The sequence below is a fragment of the Melopsittacus undulatus genome, chromosome 9, assembly GCF_012275295.1.
Source record: "Melopsittacus undulatus isolate bMelUnd1 chromosome 9, bMelUnd1.mat.Z, whole genome shotgun sequence".
NCBI classification, from domain to species: Eukaryota; Metazoa; Chordata; class Aves; order Psittaciformes; family Psittaculidae; genus Melopsittacus; species Melopsittacus undulatus.
Genome location: NC_047535.1, coordinates 38,562,818 through 38,583,600, shown reverse-complemented (window position 1 = coordinate 38,583,600; position 20,783 = coordinate 38,562,818). Strand labels below are relative to the sequence as shown.

The 20,783-nt window shown below is 51.7% G+C and overlaps 1 protein-coding gene across 1 annotated transcript; it reads right to left on the bottom strand.

Annotated features, from left to right (window-relative positions):
- Positions 1-70: 70 nt before the first annotated feature.
- Positions 71-20,323, bottom strand: TRAIP (TRAF interacting protein). Its single transcript, XM_005141593.3, has 15 exons — positions 20,146-20,323; positions 19,102-19,159; positions 17,744-17,827; positions 13,739-13,778; positions 11,017-11,144; positions 8,267-8,361; positions 7,683-7,796; positions 6,666-6,753; positions 4,887-4,976; positions 4,574-4,662; positions 3,579-3,734; positions 3,330-3,378; positions 2,723-2,848; positions 2,135-2,185; positions 71-1,338 (listed from the first exon to the last, which is right to left on the bottom strand). Exons 1-15 carry the CDS (start codon positions 20,241-20,243, stop codon positions 1,210-1,212), a joined length of 1,395 nt encoding a protein of 464 aa, XP_005141650.2. The 5' UTR covers positions 20,244-20,323; the 3' UTR covers positions 71-1,209.
- Positions 20,324-20,783: the final 460 nt, after the last annotated feature.

Sequence of the window (20,783 nt, the reverse complement as noted above, 5' to 3'; positions counted from 1 at the left end):
CATCCCTCACCCCACACTCAGCTCTTCACCTTGAGCTGCAGTAGGGAAGAAGATGCTCAGAAGGCAGTTGTGTTAACAAGTGCACATAGTGTTATATTTTATTTCCTGAAGGCATAGGTTGAGGCACTCAGGTACTGCAGGGTCCAGCCTGAAGCAGCTAAAAACAGGAAACACAATGGATTTGTACAGCAGGAGGTGCCTCACCAAGTCGGTTCCTTGCAGCTTGAACAGCCCTGCTTCAGCCATGGGGTGAGAGGGAAGCTCCTGTCCCACATTGCCAAGCAGAGGAAACCCAGACAGGTTCAGCTGTGTCAGTATCCCCCCAGTCAAGGGAGGTTGTTCACCTTCAGCACTTCTTCAGGCTGTTCCAATCCCTCAAAGCAGTAGGCAAAGCAGTCAGGAAAGAACAAAACACACCTACAGTCTCATTAAAAAATAGAAATTCATAAACTAGCTTGACAGCAACACATAGCAAGAACAGAGGTCACATCAGAACACCCACCTCTCCATTCCCAAGCAGGGCAGGGGGTCACCCCAGCACCCCCTCTCCAGGTCAGCAATTTCAGTGCCAAGTTTGAACTTGGACTCCATAGCAGACTTCATAGCTCAAACCAGAACATGCCCCAGGCTGTGCTGTGGGGACCCCAACTGTCCCAGGCCCACTGCAGAAGCAAGTTTAGTTTGATGATAACTACACAGCCACCCTGCAGCAATGCAGGCCAACACTGTTCTGTCCCTGCACACTTCTTCCTCTTGGAAACCCTATTGGAACCTTTTACCCCAGGCATAGAGCAGGTCCAGCTCCCTGCTCTTACTCCAGACTGACACCCCAGATATCCTTCCCACACCTCTAGCTTGCAGCTGCATCCAAGAAGTGCAGTTGACCTGGTGTCAGAGCCCAACAGCAGCAGCAACTGCAGAGCTCTGAGCAGGCAGAAGATGAGAAAACCCTGTTTATTCTGCATGAAAATAGGAAGAAGAAGCAGTAAAATGAAGGGGGTAAATCAGTCCAAGCACTAGTCAGAAGCTTGGTCTCCTGTTGGCTTGCTGCAAGGCCAGCTGCTTGCTGCAGGGCAACTTGTCTCACGCACCACATAGCATGGGTGCTTTGTAAATCATAGCCATTCACACAACAGCATTGCCCATTGCTTTGTGTGCCAGGCTCTGGGCAAGCATGGTCTGTGCTACGGCCACCCTGCCCAGCTGCTCTCAGTGCAGAAAGCTGTCCAGTCTGGCTTGGCTGCTACTGGAGGAAGATGTGGAGGGAGCTGCAGACACCTGCCTGGAAACCTTTTTCTTGCTCCTCACTGCTAACGGACGGATTTCTGCCATGTTTGTCTGGAGGTAGAATTGTCAAGGAAAGTACAAACTAATGCCCTGGAGACAAAAGTGCTCCAATACCAGCTGCAGATGGGCCTCAACCACAGACCTGGGACCCAGCTGTACCCTGGCACCCTCAGAAAGACTCCCTGCAGGACAGGTTGGTCTTTGCCCCCTACTCACAGCAGTAGAGCTCAGGCATGCTCCTGTCCCATGAGTCAAAGAACACTTCCCACTTCTGTGCTACCCACCCTTGGCACATAAAAGAGTATTTAAGGATATCTGTTGGCTTCAAGACCCACTCTGCATGTCAGAGTCAGGACACTGTGCAGGGAAAGGCACAGAAACTACAGCCTACACCTTCCCAAGGAAAAGCTGCTTCCCCACCACAGGGTGAGCTCAGCGCAGCCTCTGCTCACCTGCTGCAGGGCTGCCCACCAGGACAGGCACAGCAGGGCAGCAGCATCCCACAGGAACAGACAGGCTGGAGAGCAGGCAGCCAGGAGAGGCTGTGCTCAGAGATTCCAAGGGCAGAGGCAGTCCCTGCAAGTGGTACCGATTTCTGGCTGATCCACAACTCTGCATGAACCACCACTGATAATACTCTCAGCAAATTCAGGTCCTTGATGCCTTTGCTGAGCTCAGACTTGTTCAGAGTCTGATGGAGAGAAATCTAATGGTTCCTTGAGGGTCCTAGTCCATTTTTTTTGTTGGTTGGTGGACAGGACTCCAAGATGAGCTAAGTCTAAAGAACATGAACAGAGGAGAGGTCCTACAGCATTACTATTACCTTGTGAGCTGCAGGAAAGGATACAGGCTGTATGAACTTTGTTCTGCCTCCCATGCCATCATAACCTGTCCGCACCTACGAGAGAGAAAGAAAGGAGTCTGGAACAGCAGCACAGAGCCTTGGCTACCTCTCCTCACATTGGTTATGGGGAAGAGGGAGCCTTGCAGGATGCAGCTTCTGTGGTGGGGTTACAAGCACCTGGAAACACTCAGTACTGATGCTAAGCCCTCACCTTGGAAAAAAGGCAGACCCAAGGATATTAGTGAAGTTTGGGTATCATGGGCACTTTCTGCAGCAAGCTGAGACTACAAAGCAACAGCTTAGGATTTTGTCACTGGGATTCAGTAATACAAGGAAAACACCCAAAGCTCCAAGGAGGTGGAGGAATGGAATGCAAAGGGCCATTTAGTCTGCTGCCAGAAAGGGACTGAGCATCTGTCATCCCTGGAGCTCTGCAGGACTGGGAAGTAGCCAGGTCATGCTCCAAGATTTATTTTCCACACACTGTGGCAAAGTAAATGCCTCCTTCGCTTCCCCCTGCAGGGTCACCTGAGGACAGAGGCGTGCAGTGCCAGCCCTTGACATGCTCACCAACTGGACAGTCATACTTACAGTGCCCACGTTCCTGTGCGGACCCAGCAAGCTACCCGAAGATGGCTTCTTGGAGAGAACAGAGTTCCTGATGAATGCTGGCAACAGTCCTTTAAGTGTATCATCCTCCGGATCATCTGCCCAGTTCTGTCCCACAAAACAATGAGAAAAGCCCTTTAACCAGCATGATGTGCTGAATTTAGTCCATAAACAGGAAGCACTAATAATGCAGACAGCTACTCAGAGTAATGGTTACTGCTTAGGCCAAAGAACAGGAGTTTCAAACCTCCCACTGGGGCTAGGACATGGCACCCAGCAACCCTGCAAGAACAGCCCCCTTCACTGACCCTACAGCCCCAGGCTGTATCATGCCAAGCACATCTGAGGCAAGATAATCAGCAAGAAGCACGTGGGTCCCCACCCTCCCTCTCCTGCCCAATTCCAGGAGGCCTGAGGCAGCATTTCTAAGAGACTAGCAAGCACAGCCCTTTGAAGCATGTACAGTGGTTCTACACATGGGCTGATCTGTGGTGACAGCATCTCCTACATGGAGAAAATGGGTCCTTTATCTCATGCTTATTAACAGTGGAATCAAAGAGATGATACAGAAAAAGAGTAGTCCTTTTACCTCCGCTGTTTCCTTCAGAACTTTCTTCGCCAGGTTTACCACGGGAGGCCTGCAAGAAGCCCAAGGAGCAAATCAGCAGAGATTTATTGTTCAAGTGGAGCTGGCAAGGACAGACGAGGCCAAGCAGATGACGACAAAACTTGCAGCACGACATCAGGCAGCTGGAGAGCTATCTGATCTCACACAGCAACTCCTACAGAAGTGAGACTTTGATCTCCTTCAGAAGCAGAAAGGGGAGGGAAAACTCACGGCTTTTTATCCAGCTTCTGCCTTTTTGCAGGGCTGCAGAGAGAACTGCAGGGCTGATGTTCAGGGGTGTCGACATCAAAAGATGCATCTAGATTGATCTCCTCGCTGTGGGCCAGGCGGTGGAGCTTTGGGTGCTGCAGTTCCACGGGAGCAGGGCTGCAAGGCCATGCAAAGCATCAGCCAGAGGCCACCACCTGCCACCGGCAGATGAGAGCAAACAGAGCTGCATGGTTGAGCTGAGGCAGCAGTGGGACCAGGATCACAGCCCCCTCTGCTTACTAGCCACAGAAAGGACAATCCACATCCCTGAGTTTATAGTCAGCATCCCAACCTACTGTTCATCCTCAAACGGCCTGTGATGGAAGAGCAGCACCCCCAGAGCCCAGGGTGTACCCTGGCACACTGCTGCTTTGTGTATGCAACACAGCCTGCTGTCCTAGGGCAACAGCACATGCCCTTTGCAAGAAAGGACTTGGTAAATACGCAAGAGATGTCTTTTTCCAGACTAGGTTCCTCTGCCTGGCCAAGATCTTCTGTTCCCATACACCAGCACATAGAATCATAGAATAGTTAGGGTTGGAAAGGACCTTAAGATCATCCAGTTCCAACCCCCCTGCTATGGGCAGGGACACCTCACACTAAACCATGGCACCCAAGGCTTCATGCTCACTGAAAGGCCAATTCTGAGACAACCACAAGAACAGCTTTAGGGATATTTCCCTGTTAGGACATAGTGATAAAGTTTGTCAAAACCTAGCCTATTCTGACCCAAGCCCTCTGAAACACACACCTTTTCCCAGGTAAACCAAACACCACCTTGTCAGCAACAAGGAAAAAACCCCACAAACTAGGATAGAAGGAGCAAAATGCCTGTGCTGCTGTGTTGCCTGCCAGACTGGCACATCTCTGCTCCCACAGCTACTTAAACTGTCAGCTCTTACTTTGGACCTGACATCTCAATCCATTGCCTGTATCTAGGGATGCACTTCACTAACCTTTCAAAGACTAGTCGACTGAGCGTCTCTCTGGCTGGGGATGGAACCTTCAGAGTATCCTGCAGGATGTCTATCTTCTTCTTCAAGCTCTGGAGGGGAAAAAGGAAAGCAGAGTGAGAAAAGGAATGATTTAGTAGCAGATACTTTGCCCCTTCCCGTAAATCAGCATCAGGTGGAACCCAGAGGTGGGCAAATAGAGGTTAAGATGTGCTGGGTAACAGTCACCAAGCAAAAGCCAGCATAACTCCTGGCTTTGCAGCTGCAGACCATGGCCAGCTGCCAGTTACTGCAGACCAAGGAATAACATTCTCACCAAGATCTCCTTGTCTGCATTCTTCAGATCCTTCTGGGTGCTTTTTAACTCCTCCTGTGTCTTCTCCAACTCTGAAACTGTTTTCTGCAGCTGCAGAATAAACCCCCACAAACAGCAGAGCACTGGTTACAGTCGGACAAGGGAGACCACAGGTCCCTGTGGATGCAGCACGCTTTGCAGCACATCCTACTATCCCCTGTTGAAGAGCTCAGCTTTCCTGTGCCAGTCTGACCAATCTCTCCTGTATCAGAGCAACCGAATGCCTCAGCATTTCCTCATGCTGCCTGCAGAGGGATCTCCAGGGCTGCTCGCCAAACACAAACCTTCCTATAACATTTCCCGAGCATTTATGCCTGATGGTGACAGCTTTTCCCTGCTCTAACACTTGGTGGCTGCATTCTGAGTTCCTGCAGGACTGTGGACACACCAAAGCACAGGAATTGCAAACCACAGGCTGGAAGACGGGTGTGCATCAGCGATACTGGCACATGGACAAGCCTGATTCAACAGGGAAACATGCCAGGAGCAGGGATTGGGAAGTGGACTGCCACCACATCAGAGACTTTGTGGGTTCAGGAGTCTGGGCCAGCCCACAAGTGTGGGTACAGTCAGCTCTCTGTCAGCCAAGCCAAGCCCTGAGTGCACTGACTCGCATCCTCCTGACCCAAGCTGGTGACTGCAGCTTGGCACCAGCTCCACCAGAAGCAGTTTGATTCCAGCAGCAGCACCTCATGTAGGAGGTTACCTCACTTGGGGAGCAGCACAGCAATCTGAGAACTTCCTTCTCCATATTTCAGGGGACAACAGCTATGGCTGAGTAACAAAAAACAGGCCAAATCCACCCACAGTCTCTCACTTTGTGGGCTTACACATGGGGATGCCCCAGGGAACATAGAGCAAAGCTACACACACACACTTTTCATTGGGACTTGCTACCAAAACTGACAAAAGCAATACCCAACATGAACTAACAGAGGCCAGCCAGGCCTGGAGCATGGGAAGCACAGCAACAGGGGCACATCAGCAGCTCCAAGCTCTGTACAAGGCCAGCGCCAGCCCAGGCAGGCTCTGTGCAGAGCCACTTCTGTGCCCTCACTTTGGGAACCTCACCTGCCTGGGCACAGCATCATACAGAAGCCCTGGACTGGTTCAGTTGGCTGAAGGCACAAGGCTGAGTGTTATTGTGGCTGTGCTGAGCCAGTACTAAGCCCTGCTCAACTGGTGCTGCCTCCAAACCCCTTCCCATCTTTCCTGTGGGCCCAGTTCTGCAGCAGGAGGGGCTGGCAGCTGAGTGCTCGGCAGCATGGCAGGATGAAGGCTGCTTCCAGAACCCAGTGGGAGCAGCAGAGCACCTGCAGGCTGCTGCCTTCCAGCCCAGGCTCCCTGCCAAGCTCTGGCTGGCTCTGCACACACTGCCCCACCAGTCTTCCCGAGACTGACGAGTGAGCAGCCCAGGAGCTGCTCACTCACATCATCCCTGGCAGTGTTCAAGACCAGGTTGGATGAAGCCTTGGGTGATATTGTTTAGTGTGAGGTGTCCCTGCCCATGGCAGGGGGGTTGGAACTGGATGATCTTGAGGTCCTTTCCAATCCTAACTATTCTATGATTCTATGATCACACCCTGCTCCAGAAACCCCAGCCTGACACCTCCACAGCACCAGTACCACTCAAATACCGTTCAATGCGGGAGGGGGTCACTGCAGAGGGCTTGGGCCACAGTTATTGACCGGTATCTACCAGCCCAGATGTCACCCTCAGAACTCCCACTTTCCCTTTACCTTGCTATTGACAGCAAATAGCTCCTTCTTCAGTTTCTCTGTCATCTCACTAGATATCTTCCGAGCCTCCTTCAAGTTTTCATATTCCCTGTAAAGATACCAGAAGAGGCATTCCATTTGTGAGAGGACTGAGCTAGAACTTCTCAGAGACAAGCTAAGACCCTTAATTTGAATCTCCACAACTGCAGAGCCACCATAGAAAACCCAGAGGACCCAAAGGCCTTTGGGAACAGAATCAAGTACCCCAAGACTGCCCAACAGTGAGTCATCCATTCCAATACACCATGGGGAAGACAAAAGCTGCATGGAATACCATGCCTGAGAAGAGGGCCTGAACAGATTTCACCAACAAAATGGAAGCCAATTCCAGAAACATTTCTGTTGCCACTGGAAAAGACAAGCAGACAGAGCAGCCTCCATGCTGGCAGCAAAGGAGCTTTGAGTGACTTCTCAGAGACATCACACTCTTGGCCATGCACATTCATTCCCAATTACACCACAGGGACACTTGCCTCATTACAGCTTTGTATCAAAGCTGCAATTATTCAGCTGCCATCAGAACGGACCCAAAAAAAGCTGTGGTTTTGCCCAGCAGGACCAGATGGATTTCCAGGTAGGGGAGGGCAGCACTGCAGATCCTCCTTACTGGAGAGCAATTGAGGCACAGCTGCACAGTGCAGGGCAGCAGAGGGTACAACCCAGCACCCCATATCCACTCATTTCCCCCCAGGCAGGAGAGGGAAACGGAAGGAATAATAATAATCACCTTATAGGTGCACTGACAACTCTGGAGACAGTTCCTATGGTGACACACGTGTCACTACAGTGACAATGGGAACAGTTCAGTGTGACAGGCTCCAATCTAGGTCCCCAGGATCTGTCAGTCAAAAGCCAGTGGAGGCCCAAGCAGGCAGCAAGAGCCCTACATTGCTCATGTACCTGCTGCTACTTGGCAGAGGGTTCTCCCATGGCACACCCAGGACAGCATGAGCCAAGTGCCAAGCCCACAGCACCTACTTTTTCAGCGAGACACAGTAGATCGCAAGCTGCTCCACCGCTGCCTGCCCGACTCCCATCTCTCTGATCATCTCCTCCACTTCAGGGCGCTGGCTCTGAAGCAACAGCTCGATGCTGCACAAAAGAAATAGCCCCCTCAGCTCATGAGTCACAGGCAGCTGGGAGAGAGACCCCCAAGGGGCTGGTGCAGCCTAAACTCCTGCTGCAGGCTCTCTGGATGTTGTGGGAGAAGAGACACAACTGCACAACCACAAGCAGGGCTTTTTGCTAGGGACAAAGAGCCCTGCATGGACAGACTAGAGAAGGGGCAGCTGCACACACACATAATGCACATGGAGCCAATGTCCCAGCTCTGGGGCTGACTGCATTCCTGGGCTGGGATTCTGTCCCTCCTGAAACTGTCTGGAAACATAACAGGGGCAACAGCACAGACAGACCTGCTACAATGCACCAGTTTCCAACCTCACGGGGTGAGATGAGCCAGCATGTGGAGGTTGCAGCAGGCACAGCAGGACCCTCCCCTCCCTCCCAGAGAAGGGGAGAGGCATGCAGCCCACCAGCAAGGCCCAGAGCTGGGATCTCACCGCTCCATGGTCTTCAGCTTGTTTCGCAGGCGGCGGGCCTCCTCCTTTGAACTTCTGTTATCCTCCTGCTGCTGCTCCAGGAATTTCATCTGCTTCTGCAGAGAAGCAAGTGCACACAGACCGTTAGGAAGGCTCCAGGGATTGTTAGAGAAACATCCTGGCTTATGCGCACTGCGGGCAGCTGGGAGCATACATTGGCTCTTAATGCTATCACCACCTCAGCAGCCCAGGATTATGGAGAATTTAGCTCCCTCCCTGCTGCACCCCCAGCTCTGCTCCTTGCAAGTGCTGCAGGGTTTCAGTGCTCATCACAAGATGAATCTGGTGCCGAAAACACACCATAGCCTCTATTCAGCTGGAAGCATCTGTGGGGCTGTGCAGTCCCCTGTATGCAGTGACAGTTTGTCAAAAGCAAACCCACAGCAAGCAAACCTTGCTATTACCTTCTCCTCCATACATAGCTGATCTCTTTATTCTCCCTCCCAATTCTCCTTCTGTTAGCTGCGCAGAGCATAAATAGGAATTGCTGAGTGCATCTCTTCCAGGAGACTTCAGCCAAACCGGACACTCACCTGGGGAACTTCTCTCACCTGCCTGGAGAGGCTGTAAGCCCACTGCAGGCATCCCCTTGCCAGGCTCTCCAGTAGCAGGCAGCAGTAACAGAGAACCTTGGCTGAGCTGGAAAAGCACAGATCTGCAGTGTGGACAGGGGGAAGCTGCCCAGGATTAGCATCAATCGAATGCATCCACATTGTCTAGGTTTGTGTGTGCCTGGGCACCTTGCACAGTGCCTGCAAAGGGCTCTGGGCTTGGTTTCAGCACAGTGCTGACTCCAGGGAGAGCCTGGCAGAAGATCATCACTCGTAAGGCTCCCTTCCATGCAGAAGTTAAAGGATTTTATCTACTCTCTACCACAGAAACCAAACAGCTGTGAAACTGCTGGGACTTAGCAGAGGGACAGTGCTGCAGGCTCCCATGTTACTCTTGCTAAGGCAGAGCCCATCCTCGGCTCTCCTTAACCAGAGCTCTCTACACTTCAGGTCCCCGAAGCAGTGTTTTGTGCCAGGTTGGAGCAGTCCCCAGCCCCAGACATGCCTGAAAGGGCAGCAAACTCTGACACAAAGGTTCAGCAGCATTATACAGTGCTAGCAGAAGACAGGAATGGTTTGCAGCCTGTGGGCTTGACCTGCACCATGGCTAATTAAATCTATATTTTCACTGCAGAAGTTTAGTGCTTTAATCTTTAATGATGCAGTATAAGACAGTGCTTGGCATTCAGCTAGAATGCCCTGTACACCACAGAAAAAGACACCTTCAGGCCCCTAATCCTTGCTTCCTGCCCAGCTTCCCTTAAGGGACTTAAGCACACACAGAGGGTTCTGCAGCAGGCAAGATAACCACAGAGCATCCTCTGAGGTACCAAGGCAGGAAAGCCAAGCACAGCGTTGTTGACTTGAGCAGCAAACACCAGCTTCCACCATCACAGTTGTTTCTGCAGGAATAGGGAGCATCAGGAGTATCCTGCCACTGGTATACCTGATCCTGCTATACCCAGGATCCCATGAGCATCCCTGGCAAGGCCCCTTACAGCAAGGCCTGCCGGGCATCAATTCCTTCCTGTATCTGTGCTTCTGCCCTGTGACAGCCCCACACTGGTAGTGGCAGGCAGACCTCCAGGGCTGGTTCCTCCCACAGGAGCTCAGCTGCAGGTGACATAAGCAAGACAACCCAGCAACAACATCTGTGAGGTCTCCCTGGACTACTTGGCCTCGCAGGTGAAGGAACATGATGCAGCTCAGGCTATTGGGCAAAGGTGCAAGCAGCAGAGATGTTAAGAAGTACAGCCAACCCCTTGCACGCCTTTCAGTCTGCAACTCACAACCCCACATGCCTGAACCCCCTCTTCTTGTGTCCATCATGTCCTCTTCACACAGCAGTGCCCATCCCAGCCAGGCAAAGCTGTTCTGCTCACTACAAGACACCTTGATAAAGCAGCTCCTGCTCTTCCACTTGCTGTTTACACACAGTACATGACTACACACTGAGTCACTGCACGCTGAAACACAACAGGAATATTTGATCCCTGGACTTCACACATTACTAGCCTAACTAAACAGAAGCCCTGGCAACAGAATACAGACAGGAGAGTTAGCTGGATCAAATCCCACTCAGCTGAAGCTTGCAACTCCCCCTCCGTATATTTCAGTTTGACTTCTCCTCCAATCGAACTAAGAAACTAATTTTCCTTGAATCCCGCCTGGCCTAAACCCATTTCAGGAGAACATTCTACCGCAGGGAGCCAGTGTTTCAGCAATGGGGCACTGGGACCAGTTCCCACTCTCTGTTCTTGCTGCTACCTTTATGATCAGCACTGCCACCCCATTAGCAAGGCTCAGCCAGCATCCCCCAGGCTGGACTTCTCTCCCACCCCCCCCAGGGCCACCAGCATGTAGCCACCTGTACACAGACCACAGGCTTGGCTTTCACACCTCTGAATCACCCCCAGGTGGAGCACACACAGGACCTCAAGGCCAGCAACACCACTCGCTTCAGATTAATAAAGCCAAAATGAAAACCCAGCTCCGCTGCCCTCTGGCCGTTCAGAGATCAACAGAGGCATCTCAAGGCACCAGATCCAAAATCCCACCAGCACAATCTCCTTATTAGCAGGGCCTGCAGAGATCTTCAACAAAATCAACACTGACTATGCACTTGTTAGAGCTGGAGTCCTGCCGAGAGAGGAAAGGTACCTTGAGAGAGGAGCACAGCATCTCTGTCTCTCCCAGCACCTTCTGGAGCGACTCTATTGTGGCATTGCGCACATCCAGAGTGTCCCTCAGCCCATCCACAACTGCCTGGCATTCCCGCTTTTCTTTCTCTGGAAAAGAAAAGAAGAAGAAGGTCATGGCCTGGAAACCCAGACCTCAGCTGCCCCACAGCAGCAGGAGCACAACAAAGACACTGCTTGCGGTCTCAGGCTCCAGGCTGCCAGGAGGTGGCTGTTCCCGTAGAGACACATTTCCCCAAGTGCTGTCTGCACCAGGGTCTATACTGAGCACTTGCTTCTCCCACTGCCAGCAGGCTTCAAGATTTTCTTTACTAAAGATAAAAAATTCCCTTTAATAGCTTTCCAGTGCCAGCCTTGCTAGCATTAAGCTGCTGCATCTTAACTCTTGCATGCTCTCAAAGCCAGGCTTGCACAAGGAAAGCCTTTCTCTCTCGTTACACTGAGCTGTCACAGAGGTGGAGAGCACAGCCCTGAGCCCATCCTCTCCACGTGTAGTCTTCCGTACCAGGAAGCCCTTTCTTGGGCTGTCAAGCAGCTGCGTGCAGTGATCCACCACGCTGCTGCACCTACGTCAAAGGGGAAGAGGCAGTAAAGTAGAGCTCTGCTGGGCACTGGGGACTCCACAGGACATGCCACAGCTCAAGTAGCCTCCCCAGAGTGACCACCTTTGGCAAGGCACAGCCTTTGAGTTCTGCTGTCCCTCCCCATGTACACAATCCAGGAACAAAGCACATGCCTCTGACCACAATGGAGAAGGTGGTGTCAAACACCACCAGAATTCAATTTGATTTGTTGAGGCAAGGAAAGAACATCACAAAAAGCAATAATCACCATCAGAAGCTGACAGACCTAAGCAGGGAGCAGCCAGCATCGCTGGAAAGCTTGCAGCAGTTGGGCAGTGAGGGAAAGCAGGAACCTCTTTAACCCTGCTGAGAGCAGGTTAAAGTCTTCAGCTCAGTATCTCTTGCCTTTGCTCAAACTGCCCATGGTTGCAGCCTGGCAGTAGTGGGAAGCCAATCAATGCCTTTCCAAAAAGACTTTTTCTCCTTGCAATCAATCCAGTTTCAGATTGTGCCACCACATCCCATGTATCATGACCTGCAGAGCAAGCTTCATTGCTCAATCCAGCAGTAAAAGAGACACATGGCACTGGGGAAGAAGAGAGGAACCTATCCCAGCAGAAGCACAGAGCTGCCATGGGAAACATTTGCTTCTTAGCAAAACCTTTTCTCCCCATTGATGTGAATAACCCTTCCTCACCAGAGGCAGCACAGCCTGGAGACACCCCCCTTCATTTGCAGGGACTCCACATCTACCAAAAGAGCTTGGGCTTCCCCCTCCTCCGCTCCCAGCTGCCCAGAGGCAGATGGCAGGAATCGAACCTCCCCATGCTGCAGGAATTAGTTTCCAGCTCATTCAGAGTGCCTCCCACAGTGCCTGCTGGGTCTGCTCAGAGCTCAGCACCTCCAGAGCCATTTGCAAGCTGATCAGTGGCTGGCAATTACACAGCTCCTCTACAGCACACAGCACAGAGCACATCTTTAAAGTGAAGAATTTATACACAAGAACCACCAGAGAGCAGAGTGCCCACAGCAAATGAGGCAGGAGGTGGGAAGGAGCTTCTCATTTCCAATATGAAAAGAGAATGGGACCGGGAATGTCAAATCCAACCTCTACTCACCAGAAGCCGAGAAGATGAGCAGGCCTTCGAGCAGTTTTTCTTGGATAACATCCTAGCAAGAATCCCAGACACCTTCCCCAGAAGATCTGGCTCTCTACCAAGTCACTAAACTCAACTAAGCTGGCAAGAGAACAGGCCTCAGAATAGAGACTTGCAGACCATCCAATTCTGCTCTTGGGCTAAGGACAGAATCCTCAATCTACTGGCTATTCATGTCTGTCTCGTGCATGCAGGGAAGGCAGAGGAAAGACGACTCTTGTGGCGTGGGTGAGCCCCCAGCATTCTTTAAAGAGCTTTTTTTTCTCCCCCTTCTGCTAGTGTGTCTTTGGATTTCTGTCACTCAGAGTGACATTTTCCTTTTGCTGCTCATGACTCATGTTCTGATGACAAGCTGCCTACAGACGATGCTTAAAACCCATCGACAAGTCTCCAGGGCTCTTGCTTTTCCTGCCTCCCTCAAACATCCTCTAAAATTAAAGATGGGGAAATGGAAGCACACACACTGAACTCCGTCTGCTCTTCACGCAACACATGTGGCACTGCAACAGCCAAACACATCCAAAGCCTTCCCACTGCTGCTTTTGGGCAGTTAGATCTGTTGGAGGGAACAAGGCTTTACCATGTGCAGCTGTGAGTTTCCCAGTGAGCAAACCAAGGGGTTTGCTTTCAGCAAGCCTGCTCCAGATATAGCTGTGCTTCAATTCAGTAGCTTATGATTAGGAAGAGGAGCAAGAAAACTGCATATATGTCTCCAAGCTTGCAGAACGCTCCCAAGTTACAGCAGAGCTGGGCCAGGCTTTGGCCTCTGGCTCTGTCAAACAAGCTTTGTTCAGCTTTAGGTGGTCTCACCTTTAGAAAAAGCAGCCTGCATCATACCCTCAGCTTCAGAGAAGGGTGGGCTCCATCTAAGGGCTCCTCAGGCCCAGGCAAGCCACCTAGCACAGGCAGAGCCCAGGACCTGCTGATGATGGGCTGCTGACCCCCATAGGCAGCTGGAACTCACCTTTCACAGAGAGTTCAGCCTTCACCTTGTCCAGTTCATTCTGAAACACAACACAGAAAACCCAATTAGGAAAGAGGAACTTTCACCAGATCCTAAAGGAATCCAAGAAGTTTCTCAGCAGGACATCTGCACCAGCCAGGTGCTAAGAAGGGAACGCAGTAGTGGCAAGCACCAAGTTACAAGCAAGTACTATCACAGGGTATGCAAAGAGCACCTCCAACTGGCATCCTTCAGGGGGAGAAGAGAAGATCGCAGTTTCATCTTAGCCTTGTCAACCTTGTATTTCTCACACTGTCAGTCGTCTTGTTTTAGCTGAATAATTTTGGAAGGCTCTCAGGGAAACACAGGAAATCAGACAGGAGCAATTTTTATAATGTTTTACCTAAACAAGGCAATAAGGCAGGGATGTTGCCAGACTAACTGGATTAAGGGTTGCTTTGAACTGAAGTGAACTTGAATCAGGTGCTGGTGGGAGACAGGGGGGTATGTCCACACACCTGAGAAGGTCACCCAGCACACAGTCCAAAGGCACCAGCCAGCATCCTCACTGACACTGCCATTCAGGAAGCTGATATGAGCTAACAGCTTAGTTGAACAGCCACAAATAGATCACCCATAAACCAATCCATACCATAGCAGTATGAGTGCATAATGTCTCCTGGGTGCCACAAGGCTCTGAGGAACATCAAATACTTCTAACGCCTTCATTAAGGATCAAAAAGAGGCCGCAAATGCCCCATAGTTTAAATTATAGAGACAGGATTTATGAACATTGGCAAATAGTTAAATAAAATGTAGAGAGGTTATAAAGAGAGGCTATCTATATATAATATTAAAAAAGGGGGAAAAACAAACAGAGTAAGAGAGACACAAATATATACAGGAAAGAGTCAACAGAAGATGACTTAAAAGCTGTGTTAGAGAACTGCAGAGGAAAGCACATAACAAGTCAGGCAGGAACTGCAGTGGAATAAAACCACAATAAAATGCCAACACAGTACTGAAGCAGAGCACACAAATCTGTGCAGCCCGGAACACTACATGCAAATCTGAGCTGAGAATAGCACTGCCAGTGACCACGGATCTGACGGGACCAGAGTGAAGCTCTCCTACCGACAGTAAAGGCAGGAAAGAGAATATGGGATGCAAAGCCTGGCAAGCAGGAAGGACTAAATGCAAAACCTAGCAGAGCTGACTTGGATTTGACCCTGGAGGGACAACATCTGGAGGGCTGACATGGAATTAGCTCTGCTGCAGAAGCTATTCTGGAGAAGCTTCCTCAGAGTCCTATTCAGTAACGATTAGTGAGCTCACAAGATGTGCTAATTAGCATGATAGCAAAGAAATCCCAGGCTACTGCAGGCAGCTATGTAACATTACCTCATTCATCAACTTAATCCAAAATCCCTCATCCTCATCCTCCGCCACAGCTCCTAAAGACTGCTCCCAATTTTCACTCCTCTGATAGAAGCTCTCCTCTCTCTGCCAGCCTGAGTTACAAGGCCACATTTTCCCAAGATCAAATTAATATATCCTCATCACAGACAGCTGTCTTCCCAGGTTTCTACCCTCCCCAGCAGGTTTAGAGGCAGGAATTCTCCTCTTTCCTCTTCTTCACCTAGCTGAAGAAGATAAAGTCTCCTAGTTTCCTTTGGAAGAAGGGCTCTCTGCTCCCCAAATCACAAGCAACTGGAAGCATCAGGTTCCAGATGGTCTCACCACAGCGCTACACCCAAAACCTCACACTTTTCCCATTCTGGAAACAGCCACATGGAGGCTGTTCTAATCACCAAGGACCATCTCTAAATGCAACACAGGATAAACCCAGGCTCAGCACCCAAAAACACTTGGGCATGTTGCAGCATTCAGCCTGTGGTCTGCAGCTACTCCAGGGAATTAAGTTCCCTCCAGTGTTCCAGTTGAAGCTGATGGTGGTGGTGGGAAGCAAAGCAGCCCTGGCACCACGTCTTCCCAAGACAACGAGAGGACCACAGCTAATATTCTGCTTCCTAGCACACTGAAGCACACTGCCTTGCCCCAGCCCAACCTTTCCATGGCAGGAGGCCAAATGCTCATTTCAGGACATCTGCAGGCTGCAGAGATACAGTTCCAGTTGATTTGAGAGCAAAGTACCACTCTATGCCCAGGCTCTTGGAGGGACAGGCAGTGGTTGGCAACAAACCCTGTGTTTGGAGGCTTTTTCAGGTGAAATCACTTCTGGCTGAGGATGTCACCAGTTCTCAGCCTCTAAAGAGCTGGGGAATTGGCCACCATGTGTTTGCTTTGCTGAACTGCCACCCTGCCCAGTATCAGATACCCGCATCACTGCCTCTGTGATGGGGTATCTGTACCTACACAGATACCCCATCATCACTCCAGCCTAGATGGACATTAAATCCAATCCCACCCCTGACAGTCAACCATGTTCTTAAGGTGCTTCATGTCCTTCAGAAACAAGGCAGCACACATGAAATGTGTAACAAACCAGCATCAGCCCAGCAGCAAGCTGAATCAGTGCATGAAGCAGTAAACACCCATACAAACTAACTACGCAAATCTACACCAAAAATATTTGGTTCTTTGCCTTTAGAGTGACCTCAGCACTCTCATTAGGAAAGCTGCACACTAGGGGCCAGATGCTGCTCTGACAGCCACACAGCAAACTGTGTAGGAGATGATGAGTTACCATCAAGCTTACTGTGCAGGGGTGGCTGCACAATCCTGCCTTTGAGCACGGGAGCAGTTCTTCAGCACAGCCTGCCTGGAGGAGCCCATCTTAGATCCTGGGCTGGGGGTGAGTAGGAAAAGAAAGCTTTTCTAGGGCAATTTTCTCCAGTCAACCCATTTCTGAGTCACTCATGTATTTACACTTGTGAGAGCAGATCGGAATATGTACTAAAGGCAATGTTTATCTGCTCCAAGCCATTGCTTTGCTTCTAAGGAACACAGCTTCAAGTGCCCAGAGATGCATCTTCATTTCCTCAGCACACACACTTCAGCCTGCAGTTCCTCTATTAGCGATCTTGGAGAACGACAGTGCTGCTGACATTATAGTCTGGCTGGCTCTATTTTAAAAACATACGATATACATATAGCATTGTCATGGCAACTGCTAATTATGGTAATTGCTGCACATGCTGATTCTAAACATGAGAGGGTACAAGCATTCCATTATACCAAGGTCAACCAGTTATTTTTTTGGAACAGACAACTCCAAGACATAAGGAGCCATGCTTCATCCACGCTAAGCAAAGGAGGAGAACATGGAACAGTGGAACAGCCACTCTGCATCCATCCCTTCTCGACCCCAGCTCTCTATACCTACAAGTGGAGCTTAGAGAACATCACCCAGCTCCAGCCAGGATCCTCCCCAGGCACCAGCCTCAGCACTGTCACCACTGCTGGTGCAGCTTCAGGCAGTTTATTTCTAATCTCTCTTGGGGAACCATGATTCTCACCACCCTGTCCCACTTCCTTACAGTCTGCACAAACAAGCCCACCTGCACAAAAGTGAGGACAGGGCACTTCCTGTAATGAAGGAGTAAGCAGACCTCACACACAACCAAGCCAGACACCAGCAGCAATTAACTGCATTTGGGATTTTTCTTCTGCCTTTTGGAATTGCTCTGTAGCCTCATCGCCAAGGCTTTAACACCAAGGGAGAAGCAGCAGTTGAATGTTTGCGTGATGCTGCTTTGGGAGCTTTCCAGGTAAGGTGAGAACCAGAAGAAAGAGCAGTGAAGTAGAGGAGGCTTCACAAGTCCTGGTCAGGGGGAACTCTTAAACCACCATATGGAGGCTTCCTTACAACGGAGCTGAGACTGGGTGAGCACTAAGAGGGAGAACAGAGACAGGCAGGAGACATTGATGTGCTTCAGGTCTGAAACATGAGCACAGCACTGCAAGCACCAGTTCAGGAAGCAGCTGCTGGCAGAGAGTGGGCAGCCCAGACCATGCTCCCAGGGTGCTGAAGCATCACACAACAGATCCACATAGCCAAATTACCTGCAAGGTCTCTGCATCCGGCGCTGCCTGCTCCTCCAAGGCAACATCAAAAAACAGCTTATGGATGATGTGTTTTCTGCCGACCTAAACACAGGAGACAGAAGAGGTTGATGGGCACAGATACAAAACACAACAGATATCGAAGACAGATGGAGGGGGGGAAAAGGTACCATCTTGTCACAAGGCCATGAAAGACAAGTCAGATCACGTGCTCAATGTCGTTAGTGACGATGCTCTGCTTTGGCTCATCAGCACAGCAGCAGACCCCCCACTCAGTTTTGTGAGCGCAACTCCAGCCAAGCTCCTGAGCTGCAGCAGAAAGATTCAGGCATTTCTGAATCAAGCGCAGTCTGTTCTCTGGCAGCTAAGGCCCAAGCAGCTGACGCTGAGCTAACATGATGCCAAATCCTAAGACAGAAGTACGTGATGCTTTCTGCAGGCAGAAGGTGCTGTAATTGAATTTGATAGCTCTCCACACCTCCCCCATGCAGTTACAGCTTTGTGTTTTAAGTATTATATACAGTCATGACACCAGCTAATTGCATGGTTACTGCTACATAAGATGTTATTTCGCGATAACTCCATGGTAACCCAGAGATGTAAGAGGCAGTGAAGAACAGAGAGAATCAACAAGTCAGGGAAGGAACAAGGGCCAAGACCTTGAGAGGAAGAAAGAAGCATGAACATAGAACAATCCCAAGCTGCAGCTGCCTGAAAACCCACATCTGAGTGTGCAGCAACATCTCCTGCAGCCGCTACACACCAAGGCCTGCTGGCAGCATCAAGGCTGGTGACACAAAGGACTTCAGAAAAGTTCAGGTCCCAATTAAGCCACTGGATCCCCAAGCCTTGGCTTCCCATCTCAGAAGCAGAGCACATCCTTCCTTCACATCCCTCCTCCATCTCCAGCTTTTGTTTTGCTCAAAGAAGAGCCAAGTGCTGCAAAGCACCTCAATTACAAGGACCACATGCAGCAGAATGGGGTGCTTACCTGATGGTAAAGGGTAGGGTACTCCAGAAACACAAGTCAGATTAACCTGGCCTGATTAACCCCTTCCAGCCCTTTCCATCATTATGCCAATGCTTATTCAGCCCAAATAAAAGCCATGAAAATCCAGAGACCCTTTGTAGAAAAGCTACAACAGGAACAGCAGCAGGGCACCCCCAGACCATCCCTCTGACTGGAGAGGCTGCTGAAGGGAGGTCACTCTCTGACCCTTTGAGAAGACCCTGAAGTGACAGAAAACTGTTTCATACCCTAAACCTATTCCTCATACCACCCCAGGCCAAGGCCACAGCTCCTTGAGGCCATCTGCAGAGAGTTGTGCCATAGAGGGGTTACACAGGGATCATTTTACCTGGATTCTGCACTGCGGGCAGGTTCGGCTAGGTGCTGTGTCAAACCACTGGATGAGACTGAGGAAAGAAAAGAAACACCTGGTAAATCCTTAAACCCCAGGAGCACTGCTCCCAGAGCCCCTGGCTCACCAGAAGACAGGAGGATGCACCTCCTTTTTACAGCTAAAAACAGAAATGCATTTAGTCCAGAGGTGCAGCTAACAGGAACACTGCGCTCCAGCACAGGCAAACCTTCCTTCATGTCCAATTCCCAGCTGAATTTAGTGTGTGAGCTTATCTTTACCAGGGCAGGGCCTTTACAGAGCTCAGATCTCCCTGGGAAAGAGCCTCTGGATAACCACAGCATTGCAGGAGCAAACGGATCGCCAGGAAGAACAGCACAGGAGCTGCTGTATCAGGATACGACAGCTGAGATCCCCAGCACGGTCAGCTCCAAAGGGTGCTGCTGACATCAAACACGCATCTGTGGATGAGGGAGCCTGGGCCGCTGTGCTCCGCGATGATGCACACAAACCTGCAGGGCTCCCCGGGAGAGCTGTGAGTTCATTCTGCAGCCAAGGCATCACGTCACGCTCAGAAGGGTTTATTTCTGGAGCACGGTAACAACCTGGAGCTGGCAGGTTTCCTTCGGGAGCTCTCCCTCCTCCGCTGGCTCTTAGAGAAGCCCAAGCCCGAGCTGTGCCGCTGGTCAAGAGGCGGCCGGCACCGGGAAGCAAACACCCGCTCCCACCCCGCACACAGCGTTTATTCCTGCCCGAGAACCGCTTCTTCCAGCACCAGCACTTCCAGAGCCCCTGCGGCAGGAGCACAGCACCGGCCCCTCCACACCAACACCCCGTGCACGGCAACCTGCCCGCTCCGCAGTGAGGAGGCCGCGGGCGGACGGCACCGCCGGGGGGCGGCCGCAGCTCCCGAAGCCGCTGCAAAGCGAAGCGGCATATCAGAGCGACGGCAACCGGAGCGAGAACCGGAGCCGTCGGTACCGGTACCGGCAAACACAACCCCACAACCCCGTCGACGGTCCCCGGCAGGCGGGGCCTCACCAGAGGTAGTGGAACGTGTGGCCGCAGGGCACGGCCGCCACGTCGCGCTCGTTATCGAAGAAGTCGGAGCAGATGGTGCAGTGTGCGCGGATGGGCATGGCGGGGCCGGACGGGGCCGGGCGGCCCCCGCGGGACACGGACCCGCAGCCACGGCAGCCGCGCGGTACCCCGCGGTTCAAATACGGCCGCGCACCCGCCGCTTCCGGCCCGGTGCGGATGTGACCTCAAGGGGAGAAAGCCGAAGCCGGGGGGCGGAGCCCCGACGGGGGGGGCGTGTCCTGCGGGCCGCACCCCCGGGGCTCTCCGCTCCTGTACGGCGAAGCCTAACGGGGCTCGGGGGGGTCACCCCATGGCCGTTACTTATCCCGTCCCGCTGCAGGCACCCCTCGCCCCATAGAGAGACGGTGCAGGCGGCGCTGGTGCTGTCTCAGTTTGTCCTCAGCGGGGTCTTTATTTGCCAGATACAGCCTGGGGTGGGGGGAGAAGGAGGGGCGCGGCGGCAGCCGCAGGCAGAGCCGGCCCTGCAGGCATGCAGCTGCGAGGGAGGGAAGCGGCGACCGGGAGGGGGGGAACCGGGGGGGAACATTTGGGATCCTCCAGGCACGACGCGGGGGGGGGGGGGGGGGGGGAATGGCTCC

What these genes read in the sequence shown, in the direction of transcription:
- TRAIP (XM_005141593.3), bottom strand. Translation starts at nt 20,243, where the DNA reads ATGCCCATCCGCGCACACTGCACCATCTGCTCCGACTTCTTCGATAAC. An exon ending in ATGCAGACAAGGAGATCTTG is followed by an intron (nt 4,663 to 4,886) that starts GTGAGAATGTTA and finishes TTTCCCCTCCAG; the next exon opens with AGCTTGAAGAAGAAGATAGA. An exon ending in CAGAAGCTGGATAAAAAGCC is followed by an intron (nt 3,379 to 3,578) that starts GTGAGTTTTCCC and finishes GGCTTCTTGCAG; the next exon opens with GCCTCCCGTGGTAAACCTGG.